Consider the following 19,089-nt stretch of genomic DNA (forward strand, 5'->3'; position numbering starts at 1 on the left):
AGACAGGAAGCAACCTAAATGTCCATTGACAGATGACCAGATAAAGAAGATGTGTTGATATAAGACTACTAAGCTGTACCCAGATTCCTGAACCACAGAAACTGTGAGATAATAAAAATTGTTTTCAACTTAAAGAAAAAAGATGGGACTTCCCTGGTCCAGGGGCTAAGACACCCCGCTTCCAATGCAGGGTTCTGTGCCTAATCAGGGAACTAAATCTCATATGCCACAACTGAAGATCCCGCATGCTGCAACAGAGACAGAAGATCCTGTGGGCTGCAGCCAAGACCCAGTGCAGCCAAGTAAGTAAATAAATATATATTTTTTAAAGATGCGGTGTGTGTATATAATGGAATATCACTCAGCCATACAAAGAAATGAAAAATGCCATTTGCAGCAACATGGATGGACCTAGAGATGATCATACTAAGTGGAGTCAGTCAGAAAAACAGCGACATTGACTAAGGGTCCACGTCTGAGAGGTAATGGTAGTTGCTCAGGCGTGTCTGACTCTTTGCAACCCCATGACTGCAGCCCGCCAGGCTCCTCTGTCCATGGAATTCTCCAGGCAAGAACACTGGAGCGGGTTGCCATCCTGTTCTCCAGGGGATCTTCCAGACCCAGGGATTGAACCCAGGTCTCCCACATAGCATCAGATTCTTTACTGTCTGAGCCACCAGAAGCCTCACCTCTTTGAGAGGTGTGCTTAGTTGCTAAGTCGTGTCCAACTCTTGCGACCCCACAGACTGTAGCCTGCCAGGCTCCTCTGTCCATGGGATTCTCCAGGCAAGAATACTGGAGTGGGTGGCCATTTCCTTCTTGAGAGGTAAGAGCTCAGTAAAAACAATGAGATTAGAGTTACTGTATTGAAATGGAGATAGTGAGGCATGTTATAGAGGCCACTATATAAGCGAGTGAGAAGAAATCTTAGATGACTTCTAACCCAGGGATGTTTGAAACTGTTTTCAGCAGAGGACTCCACATGAGAACCAGATCATAAGTGGGGATCCAACATATAAAAGATGGACACATGGGGTAGCTTGGGGTGACGAGAGGAGGGCCCAGCCCTAAGCTCACAGCCTCCTCATCTCCCAGGCTGTTTCCCACCACCCTCCTCTGTGGCTCCAGGCCCCGGACCCTCCTTTACAGAGGGTCCATAGGTCTGCCCAAGGCTCGCTGCCCCCACCCCACGCCCTGCAGCTGTGGGCAGGAACAGACCAGGCACATCCCCAGGATGCCTGACTTTTCTTTTGTAAACAACTTTGCTGAGATATAATCCACATACCACAAATTTCACCCTTTTAAAGTGTACAATTCAGTGGTGTATGGTATATCCACAGGTTGTGTAACAATCTCCACATCTAATCCCAGATCATTTCATCACCTCTGAAAGGCCCTCCGTGCCTGCTAGCTGTCACTTCCCATTCTCCCACCCCTCCAGCCCTCGGCAACTGCGAAATGACTCTCTGTCTCTATAAATTTCCCTGTTCTGGGCATTTCACATATTCGGAATCATACAGTAGGTGACACCTGGCTTTGGGGAGAATTTTCAGGTCACAGAACATCACTGTTCCCTCTGTTCCTTTGTTACAGAGCAAGGCATCCAGGCTACTTCACAGACCTCAGGGCTGAGGGGCCTGGCCTTGTCACAGGGAGTGGATAGCCAGGACAGGAAACGCCTGACGACTGAGACAGAGAGCTGTGGAGCAGCCAGCCCTGAGCCCCAGAGGGAGGGAAGATCAAGGATTTCTCTGAAATTCCCAAAGTAACAGCCAACTAAATTGATGTCAAGGAACCATCTATCCAAAAAATTATAATCATATCTTTGATGCATGCAAAGTCTCTTTTTGTGTGTGATTTTTCTTTAGGAAGTTGAAGTCAGTATGCTGATGTTATTTTTTTTAATGCAATATGGGATTTCCTTGGTGGTCCAGCAGTTTCCACTGCCAGGAGTGTGGATTTGATCTCTGGTCAGGGAACTAAGATCCCGCAAGCTGCGTTTGGCAGCAAACATATATATATATATAAATACATACAGCGGTGAGAGAAGAGGCTCTTGAACAGATTCCAGTTTCAAAAAAAAAAAGGAAACACAGGGAGGCAGAGCTGCAGAGGGGAGTATGCACATCTAATTAGATGAGTTCCATGGTCACCTTAAGCCTCAGTTTTCTCATCTGTAAAATGACAGTAATATCCACCTCCAGGTGTCTGTGAGCATCAGGAAGTGCCCAGCATGTGCCTTCAGCACAGGGGATGCTGATTAAATGGCAGCTGCTGACATCATTCATGCAGCAGTATAGTCTAGTGGTTAAAGCCACCATACCTGGATGTGGGACTAGTTTTGCCACTCAATTACCTCATCTGTAAAATGGAGATAATGATAGAACCTATCTCTGAAGGTCATTTGGGGAATCAAATAAGTTGATCCTAGTTAGAACTTACTGCCATCATGATAAATTAGTTTTAGGACATTTTCACCTCTGCAATAAGACCCCTGGGATGCCCAGTTATCGTTAATCCCCACTTCCATTCCCCACCCCAGGCAACCACTAATCTGCTGTCTGTCTCTATAAATGTGCCTTTTTTGGACATTTTATATAAATGAAATCATTCAATAAGAAAAAAAAAAAGAACTTACTGATTGTTCACTGTAGCCTAGCATTTGTCTAAGCACCCTCCATGTATGAACTCAGTCATTCCTTCCAATAACCTTATGAGGTAGGTACTATTAATTTCCCCATCATATGCCTGAGGAAACTGAGGCACAAGTTAAATGACTTGCCCAAGATCACTCAGTCACTTAATGGTAGTACTAGTATTTGAACTCAAGCGTCATCATTATTCTAGGCTGTCAAGGTTTTAGCACAATGCCTGGCACCAAGAAAGTCTCTAATAAATGTCAGCTATTGTGACTGTTAAAGAATAACAATAATAATTTTTAACAACATGTTTTGGCAACTGTATTGGGTTAAAGAGTCTGACTAAATCTTTGACATTTAGTGGAGGATTGAAGCTGGGTGTTACCCATCTTTGTAACCAAGATTGTTAGAAGCACAGTGCCTAACATAGGATAAGGACTCAAGAAGCGTTGCTGCATGAAATGATGAGTTCTCCAAACTGATGGACATATTTATCAATATACAGCATGGTGGCCCTGTTGGGGAGGGCTGGTGGTGTTGAGCTGCAGGTGAGCCAGCCACACTTGACCACCTTGGCCCAACCCTTTGCTTCCAGGGTCACTAAAGGGCCATGACACTCATAAAAATTTTAATTGGTCTGCTCTCATTGCATCATCTCCATTCACTCTCTCACCACCCAGTTCCAGACAACCACACCCAAACACCTCTCCCTCTGTACACATACCTTGCCCATTAGACTCTAGGCTTTTCCAATCCCAGGAAGACTCCCTCTCTGTCATATACAAGATTATTCCATTCTCTGCCTTGAGTCTTGTGCCTGCTCCTTGGATGACTCAGACATCCTAGTTCACCCTGATGTCTGTGACTCTGGGCATCAAAGCTGTCGTTGAAGGTCAGGAAGGGCGGCGGTGAGGAGATACCCATCGTCCAAGATAAGGAGCAGCGGCTGCACTTTGCTGGAGCAGCCATGAAGAGATACCCCACGCCCAAGGTAAGAGAAACCCAAGTAAGACGGTAGGTGTTGCAAGAGGGCACCAGAGGGCAGACACACTGAAACCATACTCACAGAAAACTAGTCAATCTAATCACACTAGGACTACAGCCTTGTCTAAACCAATGAAACTAAGCCATGCCCGTGGAGCAACCCAAGACGGGCGGGTCATGGTGGAGAGATCTGACAGAATGTGGTCTGCTGGAGAAGGGAATGGCAAACCACTTCAGTATTCTTGCCTTGAGAACCCCATGAACAGTATGAAAAGGCAAAATGATAGGATACTGAAAGAGGAACTCCCCAGGTCAGTAGGTGCCCAATATGCTACTGGAGATCAGTAGAGAAATAACTCCAGAAAGAATGAAGGGATGGAGCCAAAGCAAAAACAATACCCAGCTGTGGATGTGACTGGTGGTAGAAGCAAGGCCCGATGCTGTAAAAAGCAATATTGCATAGGGACCTGGAATGTCAGGTCCATGAATCAAGGCAAATCGGAAGTGGTCAAACAAGAGATGGCAAGAGTGAATGTCGACATTCTAGGAATCAGCGAACTGAAATGGACTGGAATGGGTGAATTTAACTCAGATGACCATTATATCTACTACTGCAGGCAGGAATCCCTCAGAAGAAATGGAGTGGCCATCATGATCAACAAAAGAGTCCAAAATGCAGTACTTGGATGCAATCTCAAAAATGACAGAATGATCTCTGTTCGTTTCCAAGGCAAACCATTCAATATCACAGTAATACAAGTCTATGTCCCAACCAGTAACGCTGAAGAAGCTGAAGTTGAATGATTCTATGAAGACCTACAAGACCTTTTAGAACTAATACCCCCAAAAGATGTCCTTTTCATTATAGGGGACTGGAATGCAAAAGTAGGAAGTCAAGAAACACCTGGAGTAACAGGCAGATTTGGCCTTGGAATACGGAATGAAGCAGGGCAAAGGCTAATAGAGTTTTGCCAAGAAAATGCACTGGTCATAGCAAACACCCTCTTCCAACAACACAAGAGAAGACTCTACACATGGACATCACCAGATGGTCAACACTGAAATCAGACTGATTATGTTCTTTGCAGCCAAAGATGGAAAAGCTCTATACAGTCAACAAAAACAAGACTGGGAGCTGACTGTGACTCAGATCATGAACTCCTTATTACCAAATTCAACTTAAATTGAAGAAAGTAGGGAAAACCACTAGACCATTCAGGTATGACCTAAATCAAATCCCTTATGATTATACAGTGGAACTGAGAAATAGATTTAAGGGCCTAGATCTGATAGACAGAGTGCCTGATGAACTACAGACGGAGGTTCGTGACATTGTACAGGAGACAGGGATCAAGACCATCCCCAAGAAAAAGAAATGCAAAAGAGCAAAATGGCTGTCTGGGGAGGCCTTACAAATAGCTGTGAAAAGAAGAGAAGCAAAAAGCAAAGGAGAAAAGGAAAGATATAAACATCTGAATGCAGAGTTCCAAAGAATAGCAAGGAGAGATAAGAAAGCCTTCTTCAGCGATCAATGCAAAGAAATAGAGGAAAATAACAGAATGGGAAAGACTAGAGATCTCTTCAAGAAAATTAGAGATACCAAGGGAACATTTCATGCAAAGATAGGCTCGATAAAGGACAGAAATGGTATGGACCTAACAGAAGCAGAAGATATTAAGAAGAGGTGGCAAGAATACACAGAAGAACTGTACAAAAAAGATCTTCACGGCCTAGATAATCATGATGATGTGATCAATGACCTAGAGCCAGACATCCTGGAATGTGAAGTCAAGTGGGCCTTAGAAAGCATCACTACGAACAAAGCTAGTGGAGGTGATGAAATTCCAGTGGAGCTATTTCAAATCTTGAAAGATGATGCTGTGAAAGTGCTGCACTCAATATGCCAGCAAATTTGGAAAACTCAGCAGTGGGCACAGGACTGGAAAAGGTCAGTTTTCATTCCAATCCCAAAGAAAGGCAATGCCAAAGAATGCTCAAACTACCGCACAATTGCACTCATCTCACACGCTAGTAAAGTAATGCTCAAAATTCTCCAAGCCAGGCTTCAGCAATACGTGAACTGTGAACTTCCTGATGTTCAAGCTGGTTTTAGAAAAGGCAGAGGAACCAGAGATCAAATTGCCAACATCCGCTGGATCATGGAAAAAGCAAGAGAGTTCCAGAAAAACATCTATTTCTGCTTTATTGACTATGCCAAAGCCTTTGACTATGTGGATCACAATAAAGTGTGGAAAATTCTGAAAGAGATGGGAATACCAGACCACCTGACCTGCCTCTTGAGAAATCTGTATGCAGGTCAGGAAGCAACAGTTAGAACTGGACATGGAACAACAGACTGGTTTCCAAATAGGAAAAGGAGTACGTCAAGGCTGTGTATGTCACCCTGCTTATTTAACTTATATGCAGAGTACATCATGAGAAACGCTAGACTGGAAGAAACACAAGCTGGAATCAAGATTGCCAGGAGAAATATCAATAACCTCAGATATGCAGATGACACCACCCCTATGGCAGAAAGTGAAGAGGATCTAAAAAGCCTCTTGGTGAAAGTGAAAGTGGAGAGTGAAAACGTTGGCCTAAAGCTCAACATTCAGAAAACGAAGATCATGGCATCTGGTCCCATCACTTCATGGGAAATAGATGGGGAAACAGTGGAAACGGTGTCAGACTTTATTTTTCTGGGCTCCAAAATCACTGCAGATGGTGACTGCAGCCATGAAATTAAAAGACGCTTACTCCTTGGAAAGAAAGTTATGACCAACCTAGATAGCATATTGAAAAGCAGAGACATTACTTTGCCAACAAAGGTCCATCTAGTCAAGGCTATGGTTTTTCCTGTGGTCATGTATGGATGTAAGAGTTGGACTGTGAAGAAGGCTGAGCGCCGAAGAATTGATGCTTTTGAACTGTGGTGTTGAAGAAGACTCTTGAGAGTCCCTTGGACTGCAAGGAGGTCCAACCAGTCCATTCTGAAGGAGATCAGCCCTAGGATTTCTTTGGAAGGAATGATGCTAAAGCTGAAACTCTAATACTTTGGCCACCTCATGCGAAGAGTTGACTCATTGGAAAAGACTCTGATGCTGGGAGGGATTGAGGGCAGGAGCAGAAGGGGACAACAGAGAATGAGATGGCTGGATGGCATCACTGACTCGATGGACGTGAGTCTGAGTGAACTCCGGGAGTTGGTGATGGACAGGGAGGCTTGGCATGCTGCAATTCATGTGGTCGCAAAGAGTCGGACACAACTGAGCGACTGAACTGAACTGAACCCCTAGGCCATTAAGGTATCCAGTTCCAGATGCAGCTCAGCAGCTGCAGACTAGGAGTAGCTCAGCGCTACCCCTCTTGCCAACCCATGTGAAGGCAGAAACTTCCCGATGCCCCTGTGGACTGATGCCCCTGTGAACAGCAGGCTGACAGCCTGCTGCTTGGCAGCCTGGGGCTCTGTAGGCTTCCTCCAAGAGCCTGGTCCAGCACACACACACACCACACACATACTCACAGACTTTACCAGCCTTTGCATACAGGGAATTTCTACACAAAAGGCCTGAGCCCTCAATAAACACTAAGCTGTGGGCAGATCTGGCCTTTCTGGATTGGCCTAGGGAGCCTTGTGAGTAAAAGTCATACCTGGCCTCTTTCCCCAGCCAACAGGAATAACCTCCTGATTGTGACTCAAGTTAGGTACACAGATAGCCTGCCAGGAGGCTGAGAGCTGGCCTAGACTGGGGCCTACCTCTCACTGGGGTAGTGAGAGGGCCGGAAGCAAGTTTGGATCTGGGTGAAGCAGAAATCCTCCTCCTGCCACCTCCAGTGTGTAATCATGTCCAGGTGTTTCCTCTCTAACACTCACCCTCCCCTTCCTTCTGCTTGCTCCTCTTGCCACCTGTAAACCAGTTTCCATTTGCTTTCTTTCCTGGTACATATTTTTAGACTTTTCTTCTATTAATGTAATATCTACTCCCTATCTGAAAAGCTGATCTCTCTTATTGTTCCCCCATCCCCTATGGGCTTGGTCAGGACTCCAAGTGCGCTGAACACGTGACACGTCCAGATTCAAGGTCATTGCGCTTCGGCTGCCATCTTGCTCTGGCCCCGTGCCCCCTGCCGGTGCTCAGTGGCACATTTCCCTCCCGTGAATACACCTTCAGCAAGCTCATTCTCCGTGCTCAGGAAGGACACTGACCAATTTATAAGTTTTCTAACGACTTGGTCTTTCACCTTCTTTCCTATTTGGGGCCTGTACAATTCCCAGCCAGGCTTTAGGGAGGATTCTGTTAGGTTGTCGAAGTTCAGAAGGGAAGGGCACCGCGTTCTGAGAAGTGTATAATGTCCACCTCAGAACTACCCTCTGAGATAAGCCAAGGTACGTGAAGCCTGAGGTCAGTGATGAGACATTCTGCTTCCTTGTAAATGTCCCTCGGTGGGAACTGTGTGAGATTTCTGGGACAGGAGCAGCTCAGAGGGCCGAGACATGAACCAGTGCCCTTTTTGTCTTTCCACGGGCCCTTTCCACTCCCTACCTGTGCATGTGACAGCAGCAAAGACCCAGCACTGCCCGTAACGCACTGGCTGGCAGCCCGTGGCATGCCACTGCTTCAGGATGGCCACGCTGCCCATCCACTCTGTGGGGTTGGTGCCATCTGAGTAATTCTCGCCCCAGTTTCCATTGAGCACCCCATTGTCATCGTTGCTGTTGATCTGCAGAGAAGCCATAAGTAGAAGCATTAGAAGCAGCCTTTTCCTCAACAAGTGGGTTCCCTTCTGGGCTCCTGGGCCTGAGATGCAGGAAGGTTTGATCTCATTTTAGCTGGGATCTTCCAGACCTTCTGGGGAAAGGGAGAGGGTGGGAAGCCAGCTATTCTGACTTGTGCACCACTGTTAATTACTATTCTGTTTCTACCCACCCTCTTGACCCCTCCACCCCCCATCCCTGCAAAGCCAGAGCTTGGCTCTAAGAGCATTTGAACATACTTCAGAGGTAAGGAAATTTAAACACAAAATTATTTCCCAAACCAGAGCTTCATTTAGCCTTTCCCAAAAATGCAATTTGTAATTAATAGAGGTGATGCTCATACCCAGCCTTTTCAGATCTCAGTTGAGAAAACCTATTACCCAGATTCTTCCATCAGTCTCATCAAAAATGGCTTTGCCAGAGGGCTTCTGCCTCCTGACTCTTCATTCCTCAGCTGCAGTTGGCAACCGTGAGTGGGCAGAGCTCCCCTTCAGAGCCTCCTCCCTCCCTGGACACGCCCTGGGGGACAGAGCCAGACCCAAGCTCACCATGGCGGACACCACTCTGCTGATGTAGACCGGGCTGCCCCGTAGGGCACAGTCTGTGGCTGGGTCAATCTGGAAGTTCAGGCTCTTGTCTAGCAGCTCCAGACAGATGTCTATGATATTCTCTTCAAACTATGAGAGAAGACGCAAAGAGGCAAGGTGCCCAGGCTAGGCACACGTGGATATGAAAAGAAATGCATGACCCACCCCACCCAGTTCTCCAGTGGAGTGTGTTTGTGGAATATAAGCCCATTTGGAAGGAAACTGTCCAGCAGCACAGCCATGGACGGCCCTACAAGGTCTCAAAGCTCTGGGGTCACAGCTCACCTAGTTTGAAGTTCCTGCCTGTCAGATTCCTGGAGTTTTTTCCAGTGAGTCTGACTAGCTGAAAAAAATCTGTTTCTCCTTCTTGTCCCCTTTAATCCACACTCCCGGAGCCCCTGGGATGTTTCTTGCTAAAGCCACGTTGCCTCATCTTCCACCTCTACCTGCTGACCCAGCTCGTCATTGGCAGCTAGTGCTGAGACAATGGCACGGACTTGTCACCACACCCATGATTCAGTGAAGTTTGGGGTTGACTAATAGCATACGAGTTATGGAAAATTTTCACCAAGACAGGCTGACTCTTTGTCCTTCAGGCTTGGAATGAATGCCACTTCCTCCAAGTCTTTCCCTGAGCCGGAGCCTGGTTTCACTCCATAGCCCTGGCTATATCTCTTACCCATCAGATTCAGTTACAACGAGATAGCCAGGGCCTGTCCTCCTGGCCTGACTGTATGCTGTGTCCCTCCAGTTCTTCTCACAGCTCTACCCCCCAGACCCGGCATCGTGCCCAGCACATAGTAGGGATGCTGTGCATCTTTGTTGAATGAGAGTAAATGAATACATAAACAGAATTAGAAGGCTTCTCTGATCCATCTTCCCCAGGGCACAGTTTGATTGGTTGACTTTTTTGCTTTAAAATATTCAGCGGGTCCTATGGCCTGCAGGAGCAAAGCTCTAACCTCTTCAAGGCACGTAAGACCCTCCCTGATCTGCCCCTCTTCTACCTTCTGTGTGTGGGTTGTTTGTTTGTTTTTGCTCCAGCAACATCAGATTCCTTGTAACGCCTGTAGCAGGCCAACTCATTTCTCTCCTTTGTGTCTGCTCAAGCTTCTCTCTGCCTGGGATAGTTCCCCCTTTCCCTTCACTTGGCTAACTCAGTTCCAGAATCTCCTCTCCCAGGAAGCTTCCCCAACACCCCCATGCCCAATCAAGTGCTCTTCTTCAAGGCTCCCAGAATATTCTGCACCTGGCACTCAATCTTTGTATATCCCACTGCCTAATCAGTGACCTGCTTATGTGACTGAGTCCCCACTTCACTGTGGGCTCAGGGGCAATGTTTTATTCATTTTCATGCTTCTAGCATCTAGCCCCTTGCCTGGCACTGAGCAGATATTCGATATGCATTCACTGAAGAAGAGAGACAGAAAGGAAGAACCCAGGACTCAGGAAGCAGCATCTCCTCACTTCTGTTTCTCACAGATGACAGCCAACTCCTGTCCAGGGGCCCTCTGGGATCCCCATCTGCCCACGCTGAGTGAGGAGTTGGGGCTGTCAGCTGGGGCCATTTGAGGCTTTCGTATCTCATCTTGACCATAGCCACCCCGGGAGCCAACGTTGGGCCTGATGCCGCCTGTGCTAGAGTTCTCTTTGAGCAAGTCTGGGACAGGGACCCATATCAAACTGATACAAGCACCACAAGCCCCCCACAGAAGTTTCCAGCCACCACCCCTTCTGAGCAGCCAGAGTGGCCCCTCCCCACCGATCCCCAGAGTGTTCTGGTGCAAGGGCTCAGCCTGGCTCTGGGCTTCCTGGAGCACTTGCTGTTGGCTGAGCTTTCAGCGGGAGGCAGGCTTTCAGTAACTCAGGCATTACAGAGCCTTGCAATTAGGATGGTGCTGTTTTTACAAACAAAAATCACGTGTTTTAGAATATGTGTAGAGAACAAAATATAGAGGAACACACACCTTGCTGGTGACTGTGCCTAGACAGACTTTCATATTCTAGACACCCATTTTTGTAATGTTTCATAAAGTTTTTTTAAGCAATTATATGTTACTTTAAAAAAAATTTTATACCAATTTTATTTTTTGTTTAAGTATGGTTGATTTGAGCGTCCCTCATAGCTCAGTGGGTAAAGAATCTGCCTGCAATACAGGAGCCCTGGAATCGATCCCCGGGTCAGGAAGGTCCCCTGGAGAAGGAAATGGCAACCCACTCCAGTATTCTTGCTTGGAGAATCCCATGGACAGAGGAGCCTGGTGGGCTGTAGTCAGTGGGGTGGCAAAGAGCTGGACACGACTTGGTTATTAAACTATCACCATATAGTTGATTTGCAATGCTGTGTTAATTTCAGGTATATAGCACAATAATTCATATATGTATGTAAACACATATATATTCTTTTTCAGAGTCTTTTCTCTTTTAAGTTGCAAATTAGGATTTTGAAATTAAAATATACATACAACTATATATAAAATAGATCACCAACAAGGACCTACTATATAGCACAGGGGACTGTACTCAATATTTTGTAATAATCTATAAGGGAAAAGAATATATATTGCTTTTTTTTTTTTTTTACTGTACCACATGACATTGTGGGATCTTAGTTCCCTGACCAGAGATTGAACCCATACTCCCTCCAGTGAAAGTGTGGAGTCTTAACTAACCACTGGACCACCAGGGAGGTCCCTGTACTACTTTTATAATGAGAAAGGTATGTGATCAAAACAAATAACTGAAGAGGCGAGAGCAGTGGGGAGGAAGACACCCTGTGGCTCATCAGAGCTGCTTTTGGCTGAGATGTTCAGGGGACAGATTTTCTCCAGTGTGATAAAATGGATCCTAGAGCCTGTCACTTGGGGTTATGAGGATAAAGGAAGCGTGGTAGCTGGGGCCCCACTGGAAAAGCAGCTAACAAACAAACATCCAGCAATCATGACCACTGTCACTGCTGTCCCTGCAGCTGCACCCTCTCGGTGGACTTCCTGGGTGGGTGCCTTCAGCTGTCCTTCCCCTTTAAGTCTTATTGTCCAAATCAGATGTGATCATCTAAGAACACCTTCCACCTTTCTACAGCTGCTCCCCTAGCTCCCTGGGATCACATCTCATATCTTGTTTGCTAAGTCACTTCAGTCGTGTCCAACTCTGTGTGACCCTATAGATGGCAGCCCACCAGGCTCCTCCATCCCTGGGATTCTCCAGGCAAGAACACTGGAGTGGGTTGCCATTTCCTCCTCCAATGCATGAAAGTGAAAAGTGAAAGGGAAGTCGCTCAGTCGTGTCCGACTCCTCGTGATCCCATGGACTGCAGCCCACCAGGCTCCTCTGTCCATGGGATTTTCCAGGCAAGAGTACTGGAGTGGGGTGCCATTGCCTTCTCCATATCTTGTTGGTGCCATTTAATTCCCACTTGTCAGCAGTTCTGGATGAATCTTGCATGAAGGGCACCCTCCCACCCGCTCCTGCTCCCCTCTCCCCAAGAGACCAGGGCCTGAATGGGCCATGAGCAAAGCTGAGACTCACTTGTCCATAATTCCAGGGGCAGGGGCGGATCCAGTTCTTGTTCCCTTGATAGATGAAGCCATAATCATTCATGACATATTCCTGCCTCTGGGGTTCACTCTCCAGGTAGACAGCATCCTCTGGGAATCAAAGTGGGAGGATACAAGGCAGAAAAATCACGCCATCCTTCCCGCTCTAGTCCCACTCCAGAAGGCCCAGGCCTATGGGACCTGAGCTCTGGGGAGAGGGCTGGGCGACTCCAAGAGGCTCATGAGTGAGGGGGAGACCCACCCCCACCACCCATCAACACCAGCCGTACAGTCAATAGGAACAGAAGGTAGAAGCAAAAATAACCTTTGGTGGAATTTTTTGGTTTACAAAGCACCTTTACATCCTAGTCCCATTTTAAGGTTAAGGAAATAGGCTCAGGGTAGTAAGTAACTTGTCCAAACCGCACATAAGAGAGTGAAATGTGAACACAGAGCCCATATTGAGTGCATGCTTTTTCTGCTACACTCAACTCATCCTCTGGAAATGAGCAAACTGGAGCCTAGGGGTTCCTCCCTCCCTCCCTCCCTACTTACCTTCCTTTCTTCATTTTACCCTGTACTTCATTTTACAAATTTTCAATGGAATGTACTTATTAAGTCTTATAATGGAAAAGCTCCAGTTAACTTTAGAATGTATGATGAAGGTAGATGTTAATAGTGGTCAATAGTTGATTATAATAGTTTTCTTTTAAAGTAAAGATGACTTGGTTCATTATTTTAAAATTCTGAGTAAGTAAATACATAACAAGGCTTCTCTGCCCTGCTTGTTGGCAGTTGGGAGTGGATGCTGAGTGCATGGGATTGGAGAGGTTTGTGGTGGCTATGGAGAAGGGGTCTGGAAACTCTTGAGCCTCGCTGTCTATGGCACTGACACAGGGGCAGAGGTGAGGGCATCCCGCCTTACCTGGGCACCAGGGATTGAAGAGCAGGATGAACTCCCCGAGCTTGTAGGCTGTGACAGGCCCCTGTAGGGATTTGATGTGAACCTTCAAGAGGTACCGACCCACAGCTGCCATAGGAGGGGCACACAGGCTCACCTCCAGGGAATTGGCCCCAATGGTCTGCAGTGAGGCAATCCAGGGGCTGGAGCCAGGGTGACCTTCCAGGCTGAACACGGCTCGAGTCCCCTTGGACAGATCTGGCAGTGGTCCTAAGAAGGAAGCAGAGCTGAGGAACTCTGCAGTGACCTCCCAACCCCCGATAATTGTCCCCAACAGACACACACACACACACACACACACACACACACGTGGGACCCCTGCAAGCCAGCTGGAATCCTCACCAGTCTCAGTCACAAAGATGATGTTGTCCAGGCCTGGCTGGAAGGCCCGGTTCCTGAAGTACAGGGTGATGTTGAAGGCCTGGCCCCGGCGAACAAGGAGGCGACTGGAGCTGATCTCGTCTGTGTGGTGCTGCACATTGTTCCAGGAGCTCTGGAGGTCGGTGAGGGCCACCTCCAGCCCTGTGATGGGACAGCGAGGGCAAACCAAAGAGCAGGGATGTGGGGTCTGGTCCAGTCTTGTCCACCACTTAGTAGTTGTGCCAACTTGGAAAAGAAACTGAACCTCTCTGAGCTCAGTTTCCAAGTAGGTAAAAGAGAATCTATGATACGAGCCTTTCAGGGTTTGTGTGAGGATAAAATGGACTTCCCTTGTGGCTCAGACAGTGAAGGATCTGCCTGCAGTGTAGGAGACCAGGGTTCAATCTCTGGATTGGGAAGATCCCCTGGAGAAGGAAATGGCAACCCACTCCAGTATTCTTACCTGGAAAATCCCAGGGACAGAGGAGCCTCAAAGAGTCAGACACGACTGAGCAACTAACGGTAAATGAGGCTCCATGCATGCAAGTGTCTCTCCCTTACTTCTTTCCTCCCTACCTTCCCTGCTTCTGTGACCTTCTGTCTCTTTCTCCCATAAGGAGGCACATAGTTTTCTGCCCCTCTTTGACTCCTCTTGTAGGCCTGGCCAAATCTGACTGCTCTCTTCAGTCAGATGTCTCAAGCTTCACTGCTGCATTGACTTTCCTGGACTTCACAGTTTCCCTTGTCCCTGCACCAGTCTCCAGCTCTGAGAGCAAGTCCCTGGGGTAGCTGCCCCAGGTTAATTGTAGCTGCCCCAGGCTAGCTGCCATGTTTGAATTAATTTGCTAACTCTCTGACTACCACTAACTCTTTGTGACTTGGGAGCTGAGAGCTGAGGATGGTCTCAGAAAGTCCCACTCCCAGTCTTCTGCAGCTTCCATTAAAACACAGACTGACTTCAGTGTTCTCCAAGTGTGCCTCCCCCAAAGGGCTCCACTTCTGACTCCTGCATGTTTGGCCATGTTTCGACCTCAGTCCCCGAGCACCTGGGCTCATAGCCCTTAAATCACAGTTGACATCTTCTCAGTCTCTATCCATTCATGTGTCATAACTCCCTTCACTCCTTCCTTTAAAGTATCAGTGGTGTTCATCTGTCCCTTTCCACATGAACACAATTCCAACCTCCTCACCTCACTACTAGTGACTATAACAGCCTCCATCAGGTCTGCATCCTGTTTCTCCACATCACCTGCCCCTTAACACATCACCAGATTCTCTCCCCTCAAGACAATTTGATCATTCTGTTGTCTATTTGCTTTAAAAGTCCTGAGAAACCCCCAGGCTGCCATCCAAAAGACAGACTCTTAATGTGACACTCATGACCCTGCAGACCTGGCCGTAACTTATGCTTACCTTCTCACCTGTCACCCTTCCCAGCACAGGCCCTCTCCTCCAGCCAGTCTGTCCCCAAGCAAAGCCCTACCTGTCTGTGTATTTTGGTCCTACAAGAGCTACAACTCAGAATGTTTCCTCACTATAAAGAATTTGTATAACTCAATAATTTAAAAAAATAACTCAAATGAAAAATGGGCAACTGGCGTAAGCATTTCTCTAAAGAAGATACACAGAAGGCCAAAAAGCACATGAAAAGATGCTCAACAGATTTAATCATTCGAGAAATGCAAATGAGATAGCACTTCCCGTCCATTAGGATAGCTATAATAAGAAAAACAGTGTTGGTGGTGGGGATGTGGAGAAATTGAAACCCTCATACGTTGCTGATAGGATTGTAAAATGGTGCTTCAACTTTGGAAAACAGTTCTCAAAATGTTAAATGTTCAGTTATTATATGACCTGACAATTCCTAGATATATATCCAAGATATGAAAAATGTATGTTCACATAAAACCTGTACATGAATGTTGATTGCAGCTTTATTCATAATAGCTCAAAACTGTAAACAGTCCAAATGTCCATCACCTGCTTAACAGATGAGTGAAATATGCAGAGCCACATATGGAATAGTATTCAATCATATAAAAGGAAGGGTGAGCACACTATAACATGGATAAAAGTTGAAAATACTATGCTAAGTGAAAGAAGCTAGACACAAAAGCCCACGTGTTGTATGATTCAGTTTATAGGAAACACGCAGAATAGGCAAATCCATAGACACAGAAGTAAGTTAGAGTTTGCTAGGGGCTGGGGGTAGGGGAGAATAGAGTATAATTACTAGTAGGTATGGGGTTTCGTTTTTGAGGTGATGAAAATGTTTTGAAACTAGTTAGTGGTGATGCTTGTAAAACTTTGTGAATTTAGTATAAAAAAAGCCAATAAATTATACACTTTAAATGGTGAGCTTTATGGTATGTGCATTATACCTCAGTAAGGCTATTATAAAACAAATATGAATCAAATTGACTGTACCAAAATACCCTGATAAATACTAAACTTTATCTTCTTAAACTTCTTTAAGTTCTTTTGATTACAGTTAATGTGCACCTTTCTCATAAACTAGTTGCTGTTTTATTATTGTTATTATAAAAGAAATGTAAGCATAAAGACTGGCACATTGTAGATATGCCAGTGTTTACTAGGCTGAATAGACTTCTCTGTTTTTTTATATAATCCCCCAAACTTATTTTGTGTTTCAGATTCAACTACCACGTGTTGAGGGCCTGATTACATGTGCTAGGCCATGTTCTAGACACTCTAGGCCAGTAACCTCATGGAATACTCTCCACAGCATTGAGGGATCAGTGTCGTCCACGCTTGAAGATGAGAAAAACAAGATGTAAGTAGGCTACATATCTTACCCAAGGTCACACTTAGGGTAACTGGCCCACGCCCGGTGCTCTCACCATTACCCAACAGCTGCCACCCACTGCTGGCCTTCACTCATGTTCAGAAAGGACATCTGACCCACTGCCCCCTGGGAAAGCAGCTGAGCTTTTTTCCAGAAAAAAAGAAGCTCACCCTTTTTAGAAACCAATTGCCTAGACAGGGTTTGCTAACTGGCCCTGATTCAGGTTGGACACGAGACCCAAACTACTCAACAGCTGTGGCAGCATCTTCCTGACAGCCAACACTGGGGCCAGATCTCATCCTCTGGATGCGTCGTGGGTCAAGTCAATCTCTGCCTATAACACAGGGATTATTCTTCAGCCCAAACATCAGATATCCAAATAGGAGGTACATTTAATACTGGACATTTTTATTCTCTTTGATGGGAGGGGAGAATGGGGTGAAATGATCAGGGAGGTAGAAGGGAAATTATAGGAAAACCTTTTAAAGTAATTGATCTCAAGATCTATCCTAGAGTAAAAACTCTCACAGGAGCACAGAGAGGCACAGATAAGAAAGTACACTGCAGCCTCGCTTGTGTAATTGAAAAATGGGAACAACCTAAATACCCACCAATGGAAGACTGGGTAAACAAAGTACTTACAGCCATACTATGGAAATACTATAGAAAGTGGAAAATACTGGCGTAAATCTTGGTATTCAAGATTGGTAGAAAAATATGTGCAATATGATGATACCATGGATATGCCATGAAGAAGGAGGAGCCATACAAGCTAATCCTATGCATTGCATTGAGCATATGTACATGAATGTGAATGTACAGACAGAAGACTAGTAGCAGTGGTTTCTCTAGAAATGAGGCTAGGCTGGAGTGGTAGTCAGGGGACTATAGGTTTATCTGTAATTATTGCTTTATTTTACTCAAACTGTGTGTTCATTATACAATATTTCTTGTATAATTAAAATTTATAAAAATTTAAAACTAAAATTTTAAACATAAAAATCGTAAATGAAGAGGAAGCTATTACATTTGTAGAGCTTTTAGCTCATTCTTATACATGGTTTTGGGGCTTCCCTCATCAGCTCAGTTGGTAAAGAATCCACCTGTGATGCAGGAGACCCTGGTTCGATTCCTGGGTCAGGAAGATTCCCCTGGAGACGGGATAGGCTACCCATTCCAGTATTCTTGGGTTTCTCTTGTGGCTTAGCTGGTAAAGAATCCTCCTGGAATGCGGGAGACCTAGGTTCGATCCCTGGGTTGGGAAGATCCCCTGAAGAAGAGAAAGGCTACCGACTCCAGTATTCTGGAGAATTCCATGAACTGTATAGTCCATGGGGTCACAAAGAGTCAGACACGACTGAGTGACTTTCACTTTTCACTTTTATACATGTTTTTGACCAACCATTTAATCTTTGTAGCAGCTTTTTCTAGAGAGAGGGAGTTGATACAGAGAGAAAGGTAGTGGTGAGAACATGAGTCACAGACACTCTGAAGAGGAGGGAAAAGAGAAGAATGGAGTTTCAGAGAATTCTGGAGCTAGAAGACAATTTTAAGATGATCTGGTCCAAGTCCCCTCATTGGTCCGGCACAGGGTCTGGGAACTAGAGAAGTGACTTGTTCAGCATCAAGATCAGCTCTGGCAGAGAGGGTAGAAACCGTGACCCCCTAATCCCTGGCCCTTCCCTGGCCCACTGGGATGTGGAAGCAGGCTTGCTGATGCTCAGCTGTTTAGCTGTTTACCTGCCAGCCTCTACCTGGTCTCCTGGTTCTCAGGCTACCGATGAATTCTGCTGTTTCTGGAACTTCTCTTCTTTCTGCCTCCGTTCTTGACTTACTCGTTCCTCCCTCTGAATCCACCCTTCCCTCGACTTCCTGCAGTCTCTCTCTCTTCCTCGGCCCTGAGCTCCAGTAGCCCCGTGGGCTTTGCGTACCTTCCGCCATGGTGGCTGCCTCTGGCTCCCAGGCTGCTCCACATAGAACAGCTGGACGGCCTGCAGTGTCAGGAAACTGGTCCTGGTGTGTCTGCTTCCCCTTCCATCCTCGAGACTCCAGCAGACACTGAAGGCGGGGAGGCTGCTGCACTGCCACCTACTTACTGGGCAGATCACAACTGGTTTTCTCACTTGCCCTCAGGTTTCTCTTGGCAGTGTTGCTTGGCTGAGAGGAAATATGGAGGCCAATGAACTGTCAGGGCCTTGTGCCATGTGGGCCTTTGGTAAGCTCTTGGGCAATGGGGCATTCCCTGGCGAGTACTGTGCTGTGACGGGGAAGCCGGGTGGGAGAGGTGGGCCGATAGGGCCTCTAGAGGGAGGGAGGAGGCCTGTGTCCCTGCAGGAAGGAATATCAGAGTCCCAAGACTATAGGTCACTATAGAGAACTCTCCAGACCAGAACTCTGCCTGGCACCTGAGCCCTCTCTTTTATCCTGAAGAGTCACTTTCCGGACATCGTGTGCAGACAG

At 46.4% G+C, this 19,089-nt stretch overlaps 1 protein-coding gene across 1 annotated transcript in view; it reads right to left on the reverse strand.

The window, feature by feature from the left end:
- TGM5 (transglutaminase 5) overlaps nucleotides 1-18,715 on the reverse strand; it is a 33,896-nt gene extending 15,181 nt beyond the window's left edge. Inside the window, exons 1-6 of the mRNA XM_027521837.1 lie at nucleotides 18,561-18,715; nucleotides 13,806-13,985; nucleotides 13,428-13,673; nucleotides 12,495-12,613; nucleotides 8,928-9,056; nucleotides 8,168-8,345 (exon numbers count right to left, since the gene is read on the reverse strand). Of these exons, the coding sequence (XP_027377638.1) occupies nucleotides 8,168-8,345; nucleotides 8,928-9,056; nucleotides 12,495-12,613; nucleotides 13,428-13,673; nucleotides 13,806-13,985; nucleotides 18,561-18,570 (862 nt within the window). The 5' untranslated portion in view covers nucleotides 18,571-18,715. The remainder of the gene's footprint in view (nucleotides 1-8,167; nucleotides 8,346-8,927; nucleotides 9,057-12,494; nucleotides 12,614-13,427; nucleotides 13,674-13,805; nucleotides 13,986-18,560) is intronic.
- Nucleotides 18,716-19,089: the final 374 nt, after the last annotated feature.

The sequence above is a fragment of the Bos indicus x Bos taurus genome, chromosome 21, assembly GCF_003369695.1.
Source record: "Bos indicus x Bos taurus breed Angus x Brahman F1 hybrid chromosome 21, Bos_hybrid_MaternalHap_v2.0, whole genome shotgun sequence".
Taxonomy (NCBI): domain Eukaryota; kingdom Metazoa; phylum Chordata; class Mammalia; order Artiodactyla; family Bovidae; genus Bos; species Bos indicus x Bos taurus.